At 38.6% G+C, this 17,203-nt stretch overlaps 1 protein-coding gene across 1 annotated transcript in view; it reads left to right on the forward strand.

Moving 5' to 3' along the window:
- The window catches only part of ADGRV1 (adhesion G protein-coupled receptor V1), a 280,024-nt gene that overhangs the window by 107,181 nt on the left and 155,640 nt on the right, over positions 1-17,203 (forward strand). The window contains exons 72-77 of the mRNA XM_031058954.1: positions 760-931; positions 1,307-1,442; positions 3,055-3,902; positions 11,217-11,334; positions 12,193-12,364; positions 16,629-16,871. Coding sequence (XP_030914814.1) covers positions 760-931; positions 1,307-1,442; positions 3,055-3,902; positions 11,217-11,334; positions 12,193-12,364; positions 16,629-16,871 — 1,689 coding nt within the window. The remainder of the gene's footprint in view (positions 1-759; positions 932-1,306; positions 1,443-3,054; positions 3,903-11,216; positions 11,335-12,192; positions 12,365-16,628; positions 16,872-17,203) is intronic.

Consider the following 17,203-nt stretch of genomic DNA (forward strand, 5'->3'; position numbering starts at 1 on the left):
TTGATATGGTATATCTGCTACCATTCCATTTTTTTATGTCAGGCAAATGCATGATGAGGTTTTTAACACTTAAATTTTATTGAAGTTTTTATTTAATGATTTTAATTATCTTTAAGAATTGTTGTAGTTTTTAATTGACAATGAAACATAAGTCAAATAGTCTTTCTGAATACACTGTTTTCAGAAAGACTATTGTATACCATATACTACTATATATCCATTTATCATTCGTTTTAGAATATGCAAATTATCTTCACTCCTATTTGCTGCTCAGAGAAAAAGAAAAGTAGATCACAGTAGCAAGAATAATTGTGTCATGCAGTAGCAACTTACTTTTCACTGGATACATAATTAATACCTTATTTTAGACCTAATTATATGTATATATCTATATATGTAGAGAGAGAGTAGTACAGTTATTACCTGTGAGCACTGAGGGCAGGCTTGATTTATTTTTATTCTGAACAAGAGACACAGATTGTATTCACTGTTTTCAGTACTGAAATGTCACTCATACTTGGTCCTTTTCCCTGCAATCTAATTGCCAGAAATCTAAAACTTGCAAGTATTATTAAAGAGTTCGTATGAGCTCTTTCAAGAGACCATATTTATATGTACATAGATAAATGCACATATATTTATCTATATGCACGCATCCTTATTGTAGGATGCCCATTTTACAAAAGGTACTATGCTGTCACATATGTTATTGTCCATTTTTTATTCCATTTTCTGACAAAATCTACTATGTTTTCACAGGTTGGCTTTGAATCTGTGATATTAAGACTTACAAACATTGTAGCAGGGACAGGCCATGCTGTCATAACCAGAAGAGGAGTTTATGGCTCTGTTATAGTTAGCTGGATTTCAGGATGCCCACCAGACCTAGTCACTGACTCTGTTAAACTAGGCAATATTACTCCTCCATTTGGTGAGTAATTGCTACAACAAGTTATGTACAGCTACAAGGACAACAGCTATGACCGTTGCCTAAGTGATGATACCACCTTTTAGTTATTTGTACCTCTGCATGTTTCCATTATTAATGAAGAGTCATTAGAATGAAATTGTGTGATCCAATTTTCATCTCTAAGGGACATATTTACTTTATGAGGAAAAACCAGCTTTTCTTTACAGGCACAATGCTATGCTCCTGAAGGACAGTTATCTATAAGAAAGACCCTTATCATGAAAATTTCTTTACCTCAGTGAAATCGAATTGTGACTAAAGTTCCTATGTCAGTGTATTTCCAGGTAAAAATAGAATTCCTGTTTAGTGATTTTGACTGTCTCATTCTCCTTTCAGGTACTGTTGTATTTTCCTCTGGAGAGAAAAGTAAAGTGATTTCATTTCAGGCTACTCCAAGCCTAAATAAATCTGAGACATTTGCCATCACTTTAACAGCAGTGCACAGCAATGTGTCTGGTGGGGCTCGCCTGAGGTAAAGATACTAATTTACACTTTTGAGTTGCATTGATGCTGTAAGAATTATGACATGTACAGGGGCATATACCTCATACAAATCTATATTATAGGTAGCTAGCAAATTTGAATCCATTTTTTTATATTTTCTATGTCTTGTCTCACATGGAAACAAATGTCAGTACTGCAGATCTGATCTGTCCGAAACAGAGGCTTTTTTTCAATTCCAGTCTGTTTCCTGGCTTTGGGGTCTGAGGTACCTAGAATGTGTCTAGAATGATGGAGACAGTTAGGAAATACAGTTAGGTTGAAGAACCAAGATCAACAGTTTTAACCAGAAAGCTGAAGAATAAAATAAACTGTCAATTTTCAATGTCCCCAAATATCTATATTTAGATCTTAGATGACAACCATTATTTAAAAGAAATCAAATGAAATAAGAACTGCTCTAAAATGACTAATTTATTAAACCCCTTTTTATTCTGAAAAATTACAACATTACAATCAATGTAGTTTTTTGACTCACTTAAATTGTTATCTGTTCTTCAAACTATTTTCACTCTTCCTTATTGAAGATGAAAATGTATAAAAAATGGGCATGGAGTGACACTGTGACACTGTAGGCAGAAAAGTATTGGCTTCACCATAATGAAATTGAACTGGCAAATCTGAAGGAAGTCAGGAGTGAATTAGATGCTCAAATTCTTCAAACAGACTCTTTCTCCTAGGTTTGTCCCTCCTATGAACTCAAGTCCTCAAGCACATATTTACTGTGCAAGTCAAGTACCTTGAGTGTATGTGGATAACTTTTCCTAGAAAACTTAAGACTGCATCCCGCAAAATGTAAAGCTCACAATTACTTTGAAGGTTTTTTGGCTTCCTAAGTGGTGGAAGAATCTCATCTGTTAGCCAAATCCACTCACTGTAACTGTGCCATTTGGTAGCCTCTGGCATTGAATAATGGTTAAGTTCTAGAGAGAAAAGGATGACACAAGATTCAACAGAGTCAGTCTAATATTTTGTAATAAGAAGGGAATATATTTATTATGAACAGAGTAAAGCTTAAATTGAATTGATAACAAGACTCAGATCTGAAAAAAAGTACTTTGGGTAATATTATAAAGAGGCAGTATTTCAAAGCTGTACTGTATATTTTAAAATAACTTCCTTTCCTTCTCTAGCTTCCTGGCTAAAACTGTAAATCTGCTAGCATCTGTCTACTTCACAGCTTTCCCTTGGTATGGGAGGTTTGTTCAGTGTTTAAAACTGGTATTACTTTTAGTGGATATATTATATTCCTGTATTATGTTCACAGTAGGAAGATCTACTTTCCTTTGCCTCCCCATTTTGTCAGGAAGACCATATTTTATGTATCATTTACTCAGTATCCTGTCCTGACTTAGGATGCATTAAGCATGAGGAGGGCTGCTCAAACACTACAAAAGCATTTTTTAGGGAACCTCTTTATGTCTTGCTTTGTATGATTTCTATTTCTTCCCTCTACCGTTACACATTTTTTAATCTGCTTTCTTACAGCCATCATTGATTGCTCACGGAAAATTATTATGCTTGATTTTTCTGCTTTTTATTACTTGCATTTCTCTCTCAATGTGATATTGTTTCTGTTTCAGATCAGGGTTTACAATAGCTAAAATTGAGCCAATGGGGATCTTCCAGTTTGATCATAACTCAAGATCAGTTTCAGTTGAAGAAGATGTCCAGGTAGTCAGACTACATGTCCAAAGATTGTTTGGTTTTCAAAATAATCTTACTAAACTGACATATCAGACCATTCCAGGAAGTGCCAAACCATTAGAAGACTTTATACCCATCTACAATGGAGAGCTTATGTTTTCACATTTTCAGACAAATGCAGTAATAGAAATATCAATAATTGATGACACTGTGTCTGAAATACAAGAATTTTTTTTTGTAAATTTGACTTCTGTGGAAATTCTGGATGTTCAACCTGCAAACCTTGACTGGGGTCCCCGTTTGAATCCAGCTTTCAGTGTTGCAACAGTTAATATCCTGGCTAATGATATTCATCATGGAATACTAAGTTTGGGGCCAGAGTTTATTTATGTTGAAGAAGATACAAACAACAGTATCTCCAACACAGCAGTGCTTCAGATCAGAAGGACCAAGGGATTTACTGGTGATATTAAAATTACTGTTAAAACCTTTGGGGGAGTGAGTGCGCAGAGTGCAGTAGATTTGTATCCTTTTGGAAATGTTTATGGAAAATCGAACTTCACATGGGCAATGGAAGGAGAAGATTTTGAAGAGCAGACAATCTCTCTGACTTTGCTGGATGGAGAAACTGAAAGCCAGGTGTCCATAAAAATTATTGATGATGATGAGCCTGAAGGACAGGAATTGTTTTATGTTTTCCTCTCAAATCCTGAATATGGAGCTCAGATTGTGGAAGGAAAGGATGAACATGGATTTGCTGCTTTTGCAATAGTAATTATTGCAGGTAATATTATTTCCCCCAGGAAATGAGTAAATATATTTTAATTAAATAACAGTAAATAACTATATGTTCTCATAGCAATTTTCATGTAAAATTGGAATTCTATATGATAATAAGCAGGATATTCTATTCCTAAATCTAACGTTTTCCAGATGAGAGGAAGCATCTAATGCACAAAACCCCCTTAGCTTTCCTTAGCAGTGTAACTCAAAATATATCTATAGGTGCTACTTATCTCTGTTCTTGTCCTTTATGAAGGGAGAACACTGAATGAAACACGTGTATGGTGGGTCAGAGACAGTGATGACCACACACCCAATGTTCATGTGGCAACAGAGAGCGTTTATTGGTTCAACCCCTCTTCATACATGGGGTATTACTGGATAGCTCATTAGTCTGATCTTTTAACATGGCCCAGGTCCCAGACAAGTGAGATGTCTGCAGCTTAGGATGGAACATAGTTGGTTGAGGTTCCTGTCAACCCAGGGGCCAGTTTATGGAACCAGTTGGGTTTCTTATTTATATCTGAATTAATTGTCCAGTACAAGCCAGCTTGTACTGTGGGATACTGTGACATCTGCTCCTTCCTTTTTTTATAAAAATTGCAACCTGCTCTCTGTCACCTATCCACAAGGGCCCTTTGCAAACTGAGTGACAGAAGGTAGGATGGGGTTAATTTGCATGAGGCCATGTATCACTGGAACTGCAGCATTCATGTCTAGGAGCTGTTCAGCTAGAACTGCTAATATTCTTTCAGGCTAACATGTCACAGGCTATTTTACTGGAAGTTTCAACTTATCTCTAAAAACAAGAAACTATTTAACTGGTAAACCATTTAATCCTTAGAACTGTTAGAGAAAAACCCAACTACTAGAGAAACAATCTGTAAACAGAAAAAACAGTTTGAAAACAGGAAAAAGTTATTTGTAAACAAATGAAGTCCTTATATGATCTGTCACTTCAAGAGTCCCAGATTTCCATGAGGTAGGTGATCAGTTATTACACAGTTACAGGGCTCTGTGGTGTCTGTTGAGAGGTCATCAGGAGGATGCTGCCTGTGATTCTAAGCAGAACATAGTGCAGGCTGGATACATCTGGCAGGTATCCAATAAGTCCCATGGTCTGTTGAAATGCTCTCATATCTCTGTCCCTAGGTAATAAGATCTCAAGGACCAACCCCCCCCCTTCCCCCCTTCATCCCCATGTATTGGTTAGGACGTCTCTCTCCACTTCATTGGGTTTGGGCAGCTAAACATCACAGGATGATGGTAGTAATAAGAAGTAATTTAAGTTAACTAGGTTTTTGGCCTTTTCTAATACTGATATATATTTGACTGAAAGATACGAGAACATGATAGCACCCAGGACTTAAAGGGGGATATACATTCATCCCAACCTTCTTCCTCTTTTCTTTAATAACTAAAATAGGAACAAAACATGGACTTTTGAACAACATTAATAAGGTGAGACTTAGAACTGTGTATATGTTTTACTATAGGGTCTGCTATTGCTGAGGGTCTTCTTTTTCACAACAAGGACTTGAAAGAACCTCTTCCAGATGAGGCTTCCTCGTTTATCTCAAAGGAAAAAAGTTTAGCTTTTGCAAAGTTTGCACAGAATCATCTCTGTTTGATAGTATATTTTTCCTTTATGAGCCAGGTTCAGGGCTTGATCAGGGCCAAGAATTTGGCTGGGAAGGGTTTTCTCTAATTATATTTTAGAAAACAAGCCTATATTAGTATCCACTGGAAAAATTATTTAATGAGAACACTTATGAATAATTAAAGAAATATAGGCATTTAATCTTTGTCAGTTATTATGGTAACTGTGCAAACAATATACTTTTCTTCCTTTTGTTAGAAGTTAGAAATTTGTTATTGACTTCAATAGGTGAGTTTTAGCTTTTAAAATGATAACAGGTGGCAAATTTTCAGTTAGAAAACTTTGCAACTGAAATTTGTTTATGATATTATTAAGTCAGTATTTTTGTGTTTGCTTTAATGGATCTAGAATGTTAGAACGAACAAATTCTTTGGGTTTTCCAGGTTGATCTAGCTCATATACTGCTTGTATAGTGTATATAATTAATATTCATAAACTTTGTATTATAAATTCTAGGATATATTTAAGAAACAGTAGTCCATATTTGAAACATAGACATAATGACTTCCTAGTAACTGTAACAGAGTTGGTTAACAGAGACCTATTAATTTTGGTTTCAGCACATGTAAGCAATAATAACAAATATTGTACTACGAATTTTAGGACATATTGACTAAACAGCTCTGCATATTTTTAACTTTTGAGAGACATCTTTATTATAACTGCAATAGAATTGGTTAACATAGTTACGTTATATGAGTCAGTTTCAGCCCTAGGACATGTAAATATTGCAGTCCTCCCTTTTGGGGAAGGGGCTATCAAACTAGCCTGACCTTCTCCTTCATTTAGTATCAGTTTGTAAGAGTCTGTAGAGTACGAGAACCTTAGCAAAGTTAAAGCAGTAGCAGGCGGGGTGGCTGTGGGGCTCTGCTGAGTTATGTCGGCAGGAACTCGGCACTGCTTTGCCCTGGCCCTCCACATGGAGCTGGCCCACTCAGTCCCAGAAGGAGGCGGACCTGGCGCGCGTGTGATCGTGGCGGGTGCCAGCACGGCGGCACAGGGCGGAGCTGGAGCGGATACCTCGTGGTCTGGCCCTGCGCTGCGGGGCGGCATTGTGAGTCCCCCCAAAGGTGGTGGCGTAGTCCATCCCTGCACAGCAGCTGGCTGCAGGCAGTGGGAGGGAGGCTCTGGGGAACACATGACGCTGTGGGATGATCCCGAGGTCCTCAGACGTTATGATGGCGCGGCTCGACCCGGGACAGCAATCTTGAGCAGTTGTGTGGGGGCCTGGCGCCGCACAAAAGGTATGCGGTGCGGCCCGGTGCGACAGTTCTGTGTAGGCACAGAGCATCCCAGCATCGCCAGAGCTGCACAGCTCGCCGGGGCTGTGGCAGACTCCATTACTCCCCGTGGCTCGATTGTGTAGTCTGTTTTGCCACCTCCCTGGGCATTGTCTGCAGACATGGCACGGGCAGTCTGCGGATTCTCAGCATTTGCCAGGATTCCCCCCCTCCCCGGGGCAGGGACACTCACCACAGTTGCTTCGCAGTGGCCCGTTGCGGTCCCACGGCTTCAGGGCATGTTTTTTTCAGAGGCTGGGGCCATCTGAAGCTGGCAGAGCAGGGCACAGAGAGGTGGCCGCACTGTCACCCCGTGCAGTTTGGCCATGAGGCATCTCCCTGCCACCTTGCCTTATGGGGGAACACCCCACCAGCAGTGCATCCCGGTGTGGGGTGGCCCTGTGGCTCTGTGAAAAGGCAGAACGCCTGGTCAGCATATTGTCCCTGTCTGGGGCAGCTTTTCAGCTCCCCATGGCGGTTTCATGGTCGTCTGTGTCCGCTTTGCCCGTCCTCCTTCCCCCACTCATTATTTGTTTTCATTAGTCCAGGATGATCTTCCATGGCCTTTTAACATCCATGGCTGTGTCATCACCAATGGAGGCTGCTGCAAGTATATTTCGTCCGGCCTGCTCCCAGTTTGATAAGTCTGATGAGGTCCCTTCGGACACATCCAGTTCATGGCTTTTGCACCATGTGAGCAGTGCTAGCAGAGCCTGCTTGTCATTACTAATTCCTCTTTTTATAAGAAAGGAAGTCCATACCTTGAGAATGGGGTCTTCTGGTATGGAAGTTCAGGCCCCCATAGTCCCAGTTGTTATTCCAATCCACAAAAATGGGGTTTGAAACCATGCAGCATACTCTGCTATCTACCACTGGGATCTTGTAGCAATTTTCCATTGAGCGTGGTGATTCCACCGCTATACTTCTGTGTCTCCAGCTTTCTCCTGCTATCATGCCATTTGGATTACTAGCCTTTACTGGCTTTCTCTGGCTATTATGCCATTTGGATTAGTGGCTTTTACCAGCTTTCTCCAGCTATTATGCCGTTCAGTCTCCCCTGCTCCTTGTGCAGAAAATGCCTGAATTGCATCATGTCGTGGACACCACATGTAACATGCATGCAGTGGGTCAGAGACAGAGATGATCACACACCTGATGTTCATGTGGAAACAGAGAGCGTTTATTAGTTCAATTCCTCTTTATAAAGGGGGTATCACTGGATACTCATTGGTCTGATCTTTTAACATGGCCCAGGTCTCGGACAAGTGAGATGTCTGCGGCTTAGAATGGAACGTAATTGGTTGAGATTCCTGTCTGTCAACCCAGGGGCCAGTTTATGGAACCAGTTGGGTTTCTTATTTATATCTGAATGAATTTCCCAGTACAAGCCAGCTTGTACTGTGACATACTGTGACAGCTGAGCATAACTGTTTTTTAAAGATGGAGTAGCATTGCAGCAGGCTCATTTTGGTTTTTGCCATTTTCCTTGTTCCTGGTATGTGAGATTCCCATCTCAGTAGATCTGTGACTTCCAAATTCAAAGAATAAGCGGGATACTTTATGGTACAGACCTGTGACTATGAAAAGAGTCATCAAGTAACTTATGGTATGAAAATGGAAGTGTCCAAGAGGAACCTGTTATAGAACTGCTGGGCTTCCGTTGTTAGTTCACAGTGTTGTACAAATGATTTCTCGCAGTACTCTAGTGCTGCATCCAGACCAGAATATTTTCTATAACTGTAAATACTGACCACTTATTGACAGTTTATGGCACAAAAAGATCACTGCCTTTTTTTTTTGCTTGGTTTCTTTCTAAAGACCAGATGATTTGTATTTTGCCACTTCAGGTACTTTGCTTTCTCAGAATCCAGAATATTTTAAGCTTCTTTTTTTTTTTTCCTTTTCCTAACTTAGTCTGTAAAACATGATTTTGAAAAAGAAAATGTCATGGGACATTTGAATACAGGAAGACATAGTTCCTACTGAGACCATAAGATTACCTAAAAGAGGAGAGACATAAAAATTTACTGACCCATTATTTAAATAATGCATTATGGCAGCAGTGCTTGATGTGAGACAGTGAGTATAAGTTGAAATGAGATTTCATTTGAACCTGGGCATTTTTTTCTATTGTGTACTGAGAGCCAGTGGCACAGGTTGCCTGGGGAGGTTGCATAGGCTCTCTTCGTCCCTGGAATTTTTTCAAGCCCCAAACCTCTGAGACATATGGTCTGGTTTCAGAAATAATTAAGGTTTGAGAAGGGTGTTGGACTAGAGACTTAAAGGGCCCTTTTAACCTAAATTATGTTGGCATTCTGTCAGGTGTATTTCATATACATATTTTTAATTTAAGTCTTTCTCTTTTACAATGGATGGAGTTTGTACAAAGTAGAATGAACAACTTCTGTTTTCATTCTTTGCTACAATGCAGTTCTACTACCTGCAGTGTAGTCATCTTCTGCTTCTGGGGATGGAGGACAAGAATTGGCATACTCAGTCACCAAGGAAGAGTTTTTCTTTCAGTCACTGTGCTACTATGAGAAAGTGATGTCAGAATTCTAATTTCCCCTAGCTTTTAAATATCCTGTCAGGCTTACCAACTGTATAGAAACCAATCTAATCTGCAATATAGATGAACTGTTAGAAAGAAATTGGGCACTGGAGCAAATTTTAGGTTAACTCAGTTTAGTCTAATCAAGAAAATAAGGTCCAACATTACTGGAGTGTTGTGTATTTAGATAGTCTTAAGAAATCAGTGTGGGTATTGAGAACTGGTATTAAACTGTATTGCTGGATGAGTGTAGGAAGCAACTAAGATCATATACAAAGCTAGATCATATTAAACAAGTTATCTTCATGTGCATTATCTGTAAAATTTACCATGGAAGTAACCAGTGCCCTGGGTATTTATGTTAACTGTTGCATTGCTCCACCCACACCTGTGAGGACAGGCAATGACTGGAACAGGTTAGCATGGAAGAAAAGTGGGTGACAGGTCTTAGGTGGAAAATCCGAGGGTCCTTTATTCTTCTGCTACAGTAACAGGAGTGCTCCCAAATATAGCCAAACACTTGAGACCTGGAATAAGGGGTGATCCCTATTTATACACATTAACATGGAACATTCTAGCAACATTATAACCAATCATAACCGGGCAACATTCTCATGATCCTGTTCGAACAAACTTAAACTCTCCCTAACTTGAAACAATGTCCCTGAATTTAGGGTGTTGCTTTCCATGGTCTCAGGTTGATCCTGGCTATGGCTGGCTAGCTGGCCAGCGCAGGCCACTGGACCCCCACATTTAACCGCAGAAGTATGTGTATAGACATGTGTTGTAATTTGTATTGAATACCACAGCTTGTATTGAATACCACAGAAGTGTATTAATATGCTCTAGAGTTATACCTACAGTACAAAGTTCCATGAAGTTGGAACATGAGACAACATATTAAGGAGAAGGGTTAAATATTTGTTCACGCGCATAAGCAAACACACAGTTTCTGTTCATCTTATTATATATATTGACTTTTAGTAAGTACTAAGTGGAAGTAGATTGCCTTTTCAATTCTAGAGTAAAGCCATCGCTAACTGCCAGGAGAAATCCTTTAGAAGCAAGATTTGATTGAGCACTGTGAAGATATTAGTTTCCCCTCATTAACGCTGGGAATTTTTATCTTCTGCTGCTGTTTTTCTGAAGTTACTTGCATTCTCCTCAGAAAAATGTAGTGTTTTGCAGCTCACAAGTTCTACATGTAGAATAAAGATGCAACAGAAAAGATGATGTAATAATCTATGAAAATGGGTGGGTTCAACCACATCATGGATAGGATGAATAAGAAACCTTAAGTTACATCACCAGAAGCCCATCTTTACCACATTACCTGCTTTATTTGTTGAGACCCATTTCTGTTCTGACACAATGTTTTAAGGTTTATGATAAACATAGCTGGAGCGAGTATCTCATAAGGGCATTATAAGCAAGGCTTTTGAGATTGTTCTTGAGATTGCTGTAACACTTAGTCTCTTGAAGTCAAGGGACACAGAATTCAGTCAGTTTGTTGAATGCTGCTGAAAATACAAGCTTACATGCAAAAATGGTGCCAGGACTCTCATAAGGAATTTACTTCCAAAAACAGTTGTTATTATTCTAGTGATTAAAATAAAATTTAGAAACTCTAAATTCTAAATTTAAAAATCTAGAGTGTAAGTTAAGAATAGAAATATTAAGAGACTAGAGGTGTCCTGAAATAGTACTTTATAGCATGCTTTTGATACCTGACTGGAGTTTTAACAGTTGTGCATGTTAAAAGTATAATTTACTCTCAGCTTAACTTTCTGGCTTTTTTACTTTCATGGACTACTTCTTACACAGGAAGTGATCTCCAGAATGGCATTTTGGGATTCATTCCAGAAGTACAAAGTGGCCTGATACTTGATGAAGACTCAGAAAACAGAGAGGTGTTGCTGACTGTGGCACGGCAACCAAACAGGTGCAGGCAACAGTGGATTCCAGGGCTCTTCCTACACTCTGTAATATGTTATCTTGAATCACAGGAGCTACTGTTAGTGGAGGAGGTTTTCCTCACAGAGTTTTATAATGTTTCCCTTTCAGCTCCTTTAATAGCTTCACAGATTTTGGCAACGGGGCATTTAAGCTGTGAATATAATTAGGTCTGTCACTTACTTGGTATAAAGCAGAAACAGGAAAAAACTCAATGCTTACCATTTTATACTGTGAGTCAGCAAATGTGAAGGTTTTGCTTAAGGTAATGTATTTGCACTGCTAAAGGTGTAACTCCAATTCTCACCTCTCTGTATAATGTAAGTAGCTATGAATACTGCAAGGAGCAATTAAGAAGTTATATGTCAGTGTGCTTCTGTCTTCACTTTTTTCCTAATTAGCACATATATATATTGTACATTTGTGTGTACTTTAAATAAATATGCTCAAGTATGGTAAGTTCCTTGTACTTACAGGAAAGACTAAGTCTACCTGGCTTTCCAGGCCGATGGTTACTACAGTATCGATGAAAGTAGTTGGGCACATCCCTGCTTTCCAAGTGTCTCTTATTCAGATGATTTCATGTTATCTGAAACAAAAATTAAGAAGAATCTGGGTTCCCATAATTGCTTTTATTTTCTTCTTCTGTTACTTTTTAAAAATAATCTAAATGGATATTAGAGGCAGAAATTTAAATAAAAAGAGCTATTTTTTTCATTGTAAAGCAGTTTATTCCATAAGGATAAGTTTTGAATAATATAAAACGTATGTTATATCTATGGTTTATGTCTCCTAAATCTGTTGTGCTCTCCTTCAGTACATCCATAATCTTCTTTTTTGCTTATAGGGCTTTTGAAGATGTGACAATTTTCTGGCGTGTGACCTTTAATAAAACAGCTGTTGTGCTTCTGAAGGACGGCGTGAACTTGGAGAATGAACTTGTATCTGTGCTGGGAACCACAACCTGTATGACAGGTCAAACAATATGCAACATCTCTATTGAAATAAAACCTGATCATGTAAGTAATTATTACTCTTCATGTACAGCACTGAATTGCAATTTGTCAAGATGAAAAAACTCCTCTGATCCAGAGGAACTAATACTTAGTTTGAAGATAGTAACTTGATATCTGCTTGACTTCTCTGGAACATGTTTATTTATAGTCTTCTACTGACTCCATTATTACTGGTAAAAATTTGGGAAGGAGATAAGTATTTAGTTTGAAGAGTAAAGTACAGTTCTTAGGTTTCTAAAAAACAGTAAGGAAAAATAGTGGAGTTGTTTCAATGAAATATTCGATCATAAACTCTCATCCTTCATACAGGAAGATTTTCATCTACCAGAGCATTTCTTAAGGTAGTTGATGGAAAACATTCTGTAAGTAAGATCTCATTGCACAAAAAAACCTTTGAGTCTAACTTTTGTGTAATTTTATATTCCTAAATCTAGCACAGTGATCTCTGGAAACTCATAAAAACTGCATAAGAATTTCTGAGTGTCTAAAAATCTGTCTCTGTTCACATCTGCCTTTTGAATAGTGAAGTTCAATTTAGGAGCCATCATCCATTAAATTGCATTTGTCTAAGTCTGACAGCCTTGTGAGACTCAGCTGGCACTCTAAAATACAGACATGATTGTATTAACACAAAACACACTATTCAGTTATTTTTATTGAAAAGAGAAGGAAAAAATATTTTAGTGTGAATACCTAGGGGTTAGAGTAAGCCCTTAAGAAAGGAAGGAATAATGTTTGCCATTATTTTAAGTTGGAGAGTTTTAAATTTTTCTAAGAAAATATCCTAGCACCCAGGTGTAAGAGCCATAATGAGGTATGTGGGACTCCAGGTGGCTCTTCATAATGCAGTTTATTACATCCAGTACGTTATAGTAGTCCAGGGTCATGGGCGACAGAGCCTGTGCCTACAGCTGTCAGCTCCAGCTGCAGACAAGCCTGAAGACCCTTTAGTTTTGGTTACAATGTATTATATACTTTTCTTTGCTGAGCATCTTAATACAGAAGAACCAATCTATACCTTAATTTTTACCCATAGTATATCATAACTTCTATAATTACCATATTCATGTTACTATTCTCCAATCACTAAAAGTTAGTACATTACAGTTTAAGCTAGAAGGTGTTTTTCAGTTTTCTTGCAGTGGAAAATTCTGAGACATTTTTTCTACTTGCAACATCAGCAGACTTGTTTGCCTGTGCTATCTTTCTGCTTGGTAAAAATATCTTCTTGTTTGAGGTCAGTTTATCCTTTGCTCTAAGCCATAAAAACCCTTTCTAACTAACATACCCTTTGCCTTCTTAGTTATCCAATAAGACTGGCGCAGCAATTCTTTTCTTCTATATCAAAGCTTGCTTTCATTTCTATTCTTTCTTCAGATTCTACATTCAAAAATCTTTCTGCCAGGCATACATATCTGTGAGACTTTCCTGTCAAGACTGTGGCAAAGCTAGTAGCAAAGCTGAGGTCTGGGCAGTGGAAAATCAATAGATGGGAAGATTTCCATATTTTCTTCTGACTCAGTTCTAGAAAATATTGCAACGTGCTATATGTGGGAAATAGGGATTTCCTATTTAGGAGATAGGATGCATTCCCTTATTTCACTAAGAGAGCCACTTTCATTCTCCATCTTCAGATGTTATCTTTTCATCACAGAGCCAATGAATAGGTGTATAGGGCACAGGCTGCCCTGCTGGGTAGACTGAGATTATGAACCTCTTTAGACCAAAGAAGTGATATGTGTATTTAATTACAGCAGTGCACAAGCTGCAGAGATATGCAGTTGTGACACATGAAGCACAAGCCTGTGCCATCGCAGCAAGTGCTACTAGAACGTTAAAGCTCAATATTCATTCCAGTATAATTGTGCCTGTCATTAGTCAAGAATATTTCATTTAGAGAACCACTTAACAATTTAATTGAAAACATATACTATTTATCCCTCCAAATATTTCCTAATTCTTCTTACGGTTCTTCTTTCATAAGTTAGCTTGTAAATCAGTAAATGTATTAAAAAATTATGATATAGCAAATACATTTAATAAGTGCTTTACATTTTTGTAGGATACATTCTAGCTTTCATAAGTTTTACTTCCTCAGCAGTACTGAGTTTATTAGCTAAAAATCCTAGAATTAAAGTAGGATTTCAAAGAATTCAGAGTTGAAACACAAAGCTTTTTTATGTAATGGGTTGGCCCTGGCTGGATGCCAGGCACCCACCAAAGCTTCTCTGTCACTCCCTTCGCAGCTGGGCAGGGGAGAGAAAATATAGTAATGCATTTATGAGTTGAGACAAGGACCAGGAGAGATCACTCACCAAACACCATCATGGGCAAAATAGGCTCAAATTAGAGATACTAAATGAATTTTTTGCTAACAATACCAGAGCAGGATAATCAGAAACCTTAAAACACCTTCCTTCCTCCCCTCCCTCCTTCCAGTTCTACCTCCTCCCCTCCAGCAGCAAATGGAGTTGCAAATGGGGGTTATGCTTATTTCATCACACATTGTTCCTGCCACTGCTCAGGAAGAGGAGTCTTTCCCCTGCTTCACCATGGGGTTGCTCCAATGGGAAGCTTCTCCAACATTAGTTCATACCACAGGCAGCAGTTCTCCATAAACCGCTGGAGTGTGGTCATCCTTCCATTGGGTGCCGTCTTTCAAGGGCAGGCTGCTCCAGCGTGTATCCCCACACGGCCACAAGTCCTACCAGGAAGCCTGCTCCAGTGTGGGCTCCTTTCTCCATGGGTCTGCAGGTCCCTGCCAGCTACCTGCTCAAGTGTGGACCACCCATGGGGTCATAACCTCCTCTCAGGCATTCCTCTGCTCCAGTATTGGGCTCCTCCATGGGCTGCAGGTGGATCTTTGCATGCTCATGGATGTCCATGGGCTGCAGGGGCCCAGCTGCTTCCCCAAGGACTGCAGGGGAATCCCACCTGAAGAACTTTCTCCCCCTCCTTCTCCCCCACACAGACCTTGGTGTCTGCAGAGTTGGTCCTCTTAGGTGTTGTCACCCTGCTCTACTCTGGCCACAATTATATTTGCGTAAGAACAGGTTTCTTACTTCTTAAATATGTTGTCATAGGGGTGTTCTGATTGGCTCAGCTGTAGCCAGTGTCACGCCCATCTTGGAGCTGTCTGGCGTGGGCTCTGCCAGACAGAACTTGTGGCAGCTGGGGAGAACTTCTGGCAGCTTTTCACAGGAGCCCCCCTGTTGTTCTACCAATGCCAAAACTTGACTATAGAAATTCAATTTAAAAAATTGTAAAAAGAAAAAAAAATTGCTCCAATGATTGCCATTTTTTCATAATACTATTTTCGTGTAAAGAAATAAGTTTTTTTTCTTTTTTTTTTAAGTTTGCTACTTGACAAGTGCATGTAGTAGGTACAAGTAACATCTTTCCAATTATTTTTGGAATTTTAGAATGGAATTTTTAGAATTTTAAAATTTGGATGTCTATTTTTAAATGTTACATTTGTTCTGTAGGTATAAAATAAAAGACAAGGCAGAACATCATATTGTAAACTTAACACTGCTACCTTATTTTCAACAAGGAAACAAAGTTCCACAGCCTGTATTTTCAGAGTGAAATATTTCTCTATATGTGAAACATCACAAAAGTCTATCAAATAGTATTGTCTAAGCTCTGAGATTTTAAATAAATTAAGTGTGCAAATCTACTGAGTTTTTAATTTCTTGTAAAAAGATGCATGGACATACTAGTGTCTAATGCTTAAGTTGTATATAAAATGTTTTTCAGAACTTTAACTGAGTTCAGTACTTAAATACAGGGAAGTTATTATACAAATTAATTGCATTTTCAAAATTGCATACTTAATTCTGTGCAGTATTTCCAAAAGGGAGTAGGAATGCCTTTTTATAAGGTAAAAAGAAAATGAAAGAGCAAATTCTTCAGAAGTTGTACGTCTATGTAAATCTATAATCTGGAATATGGCACTCTTGGAGGGTACTGTCATTTATGTCAAATTTACAGTCACTATGCCTGCACTGTTTAAACAGCTACTTTAATGCATCAAGTTCTGTGTGAAAATCTGGGATTTAATAATTGTGTCTGACAGAGTGATGTTCATTGCAGTATTGTTTTTATGATATATTTTACTGTACTTATTGCACATTTCAGGAAGCGTGCTTGTGTAGCGTTATTAAAGTTATCCACTGTGCATACAAAGTAATATATAAACATTTATTTAAAGCTGAAAGTTATTAGTAGGTCTTATAATGATATGAAAATCATCACTCCCTTACAGGTTCCAGAATTTGAAACTTATATTTTTGTTGAGCTGTATGATGTAAGCACAGGAGCTGCTTTGAACAACAGTGCCAGATTTGCTTTCATAACTATCCTGGAAAGTGATGCTCCTCATGGTTTAGTTTATTTTGCTGTGGGATCTCGATTTGCTGTTGCTTATAAGAAGACAGCTTTAATCAGTCTGCAAGTTCTTAGAGATTCTAGTACATCAGTAACCACAATGGTTACCTACAGTACGCAGGTAAGACTTATTCTTATTTAATTTATTTTTATATCTTTTTCTGACCTTTAGGAAAGCACAGACTTCCAGCTCTTCAGGGAGATAGTGAGAGTGTTCCCCTGAGAGACTGCCCTCTCAGGAGTGGAAGAGATCTGACCGATCTTCAAGAAAGTCTTCCACAGAACACAGCAGCTAGCAATCCCCAGGAGCAAGAAATCAGGCAATGAAGGCAGGAGACTAGCATTGCTGAGTCAGAACCTGCTGGTCAAACTAGAGAGAAAGAAACAAAGGCACAAGCAGTTGAAACAAGGACAGGTGGGCTGGAAAGAGACTAGAGATAGACTGCAAATGTG

This window comes from Geospiza fortis, unplaced genomic scaffold, assembly GCF_000277835.1.
Source record: "Geospiza fortis unplaced genomic scaffold, GeoFor_1.0 scaffold279, whole genome shotgun sequence".
Classification (NCBI taxonomy): domain Eukaryota; kingdom Metazoa; phylum Chordata; class Aves; order Passeriformes; family Thraupidae; genus Geospiza; species Geospiza fortis.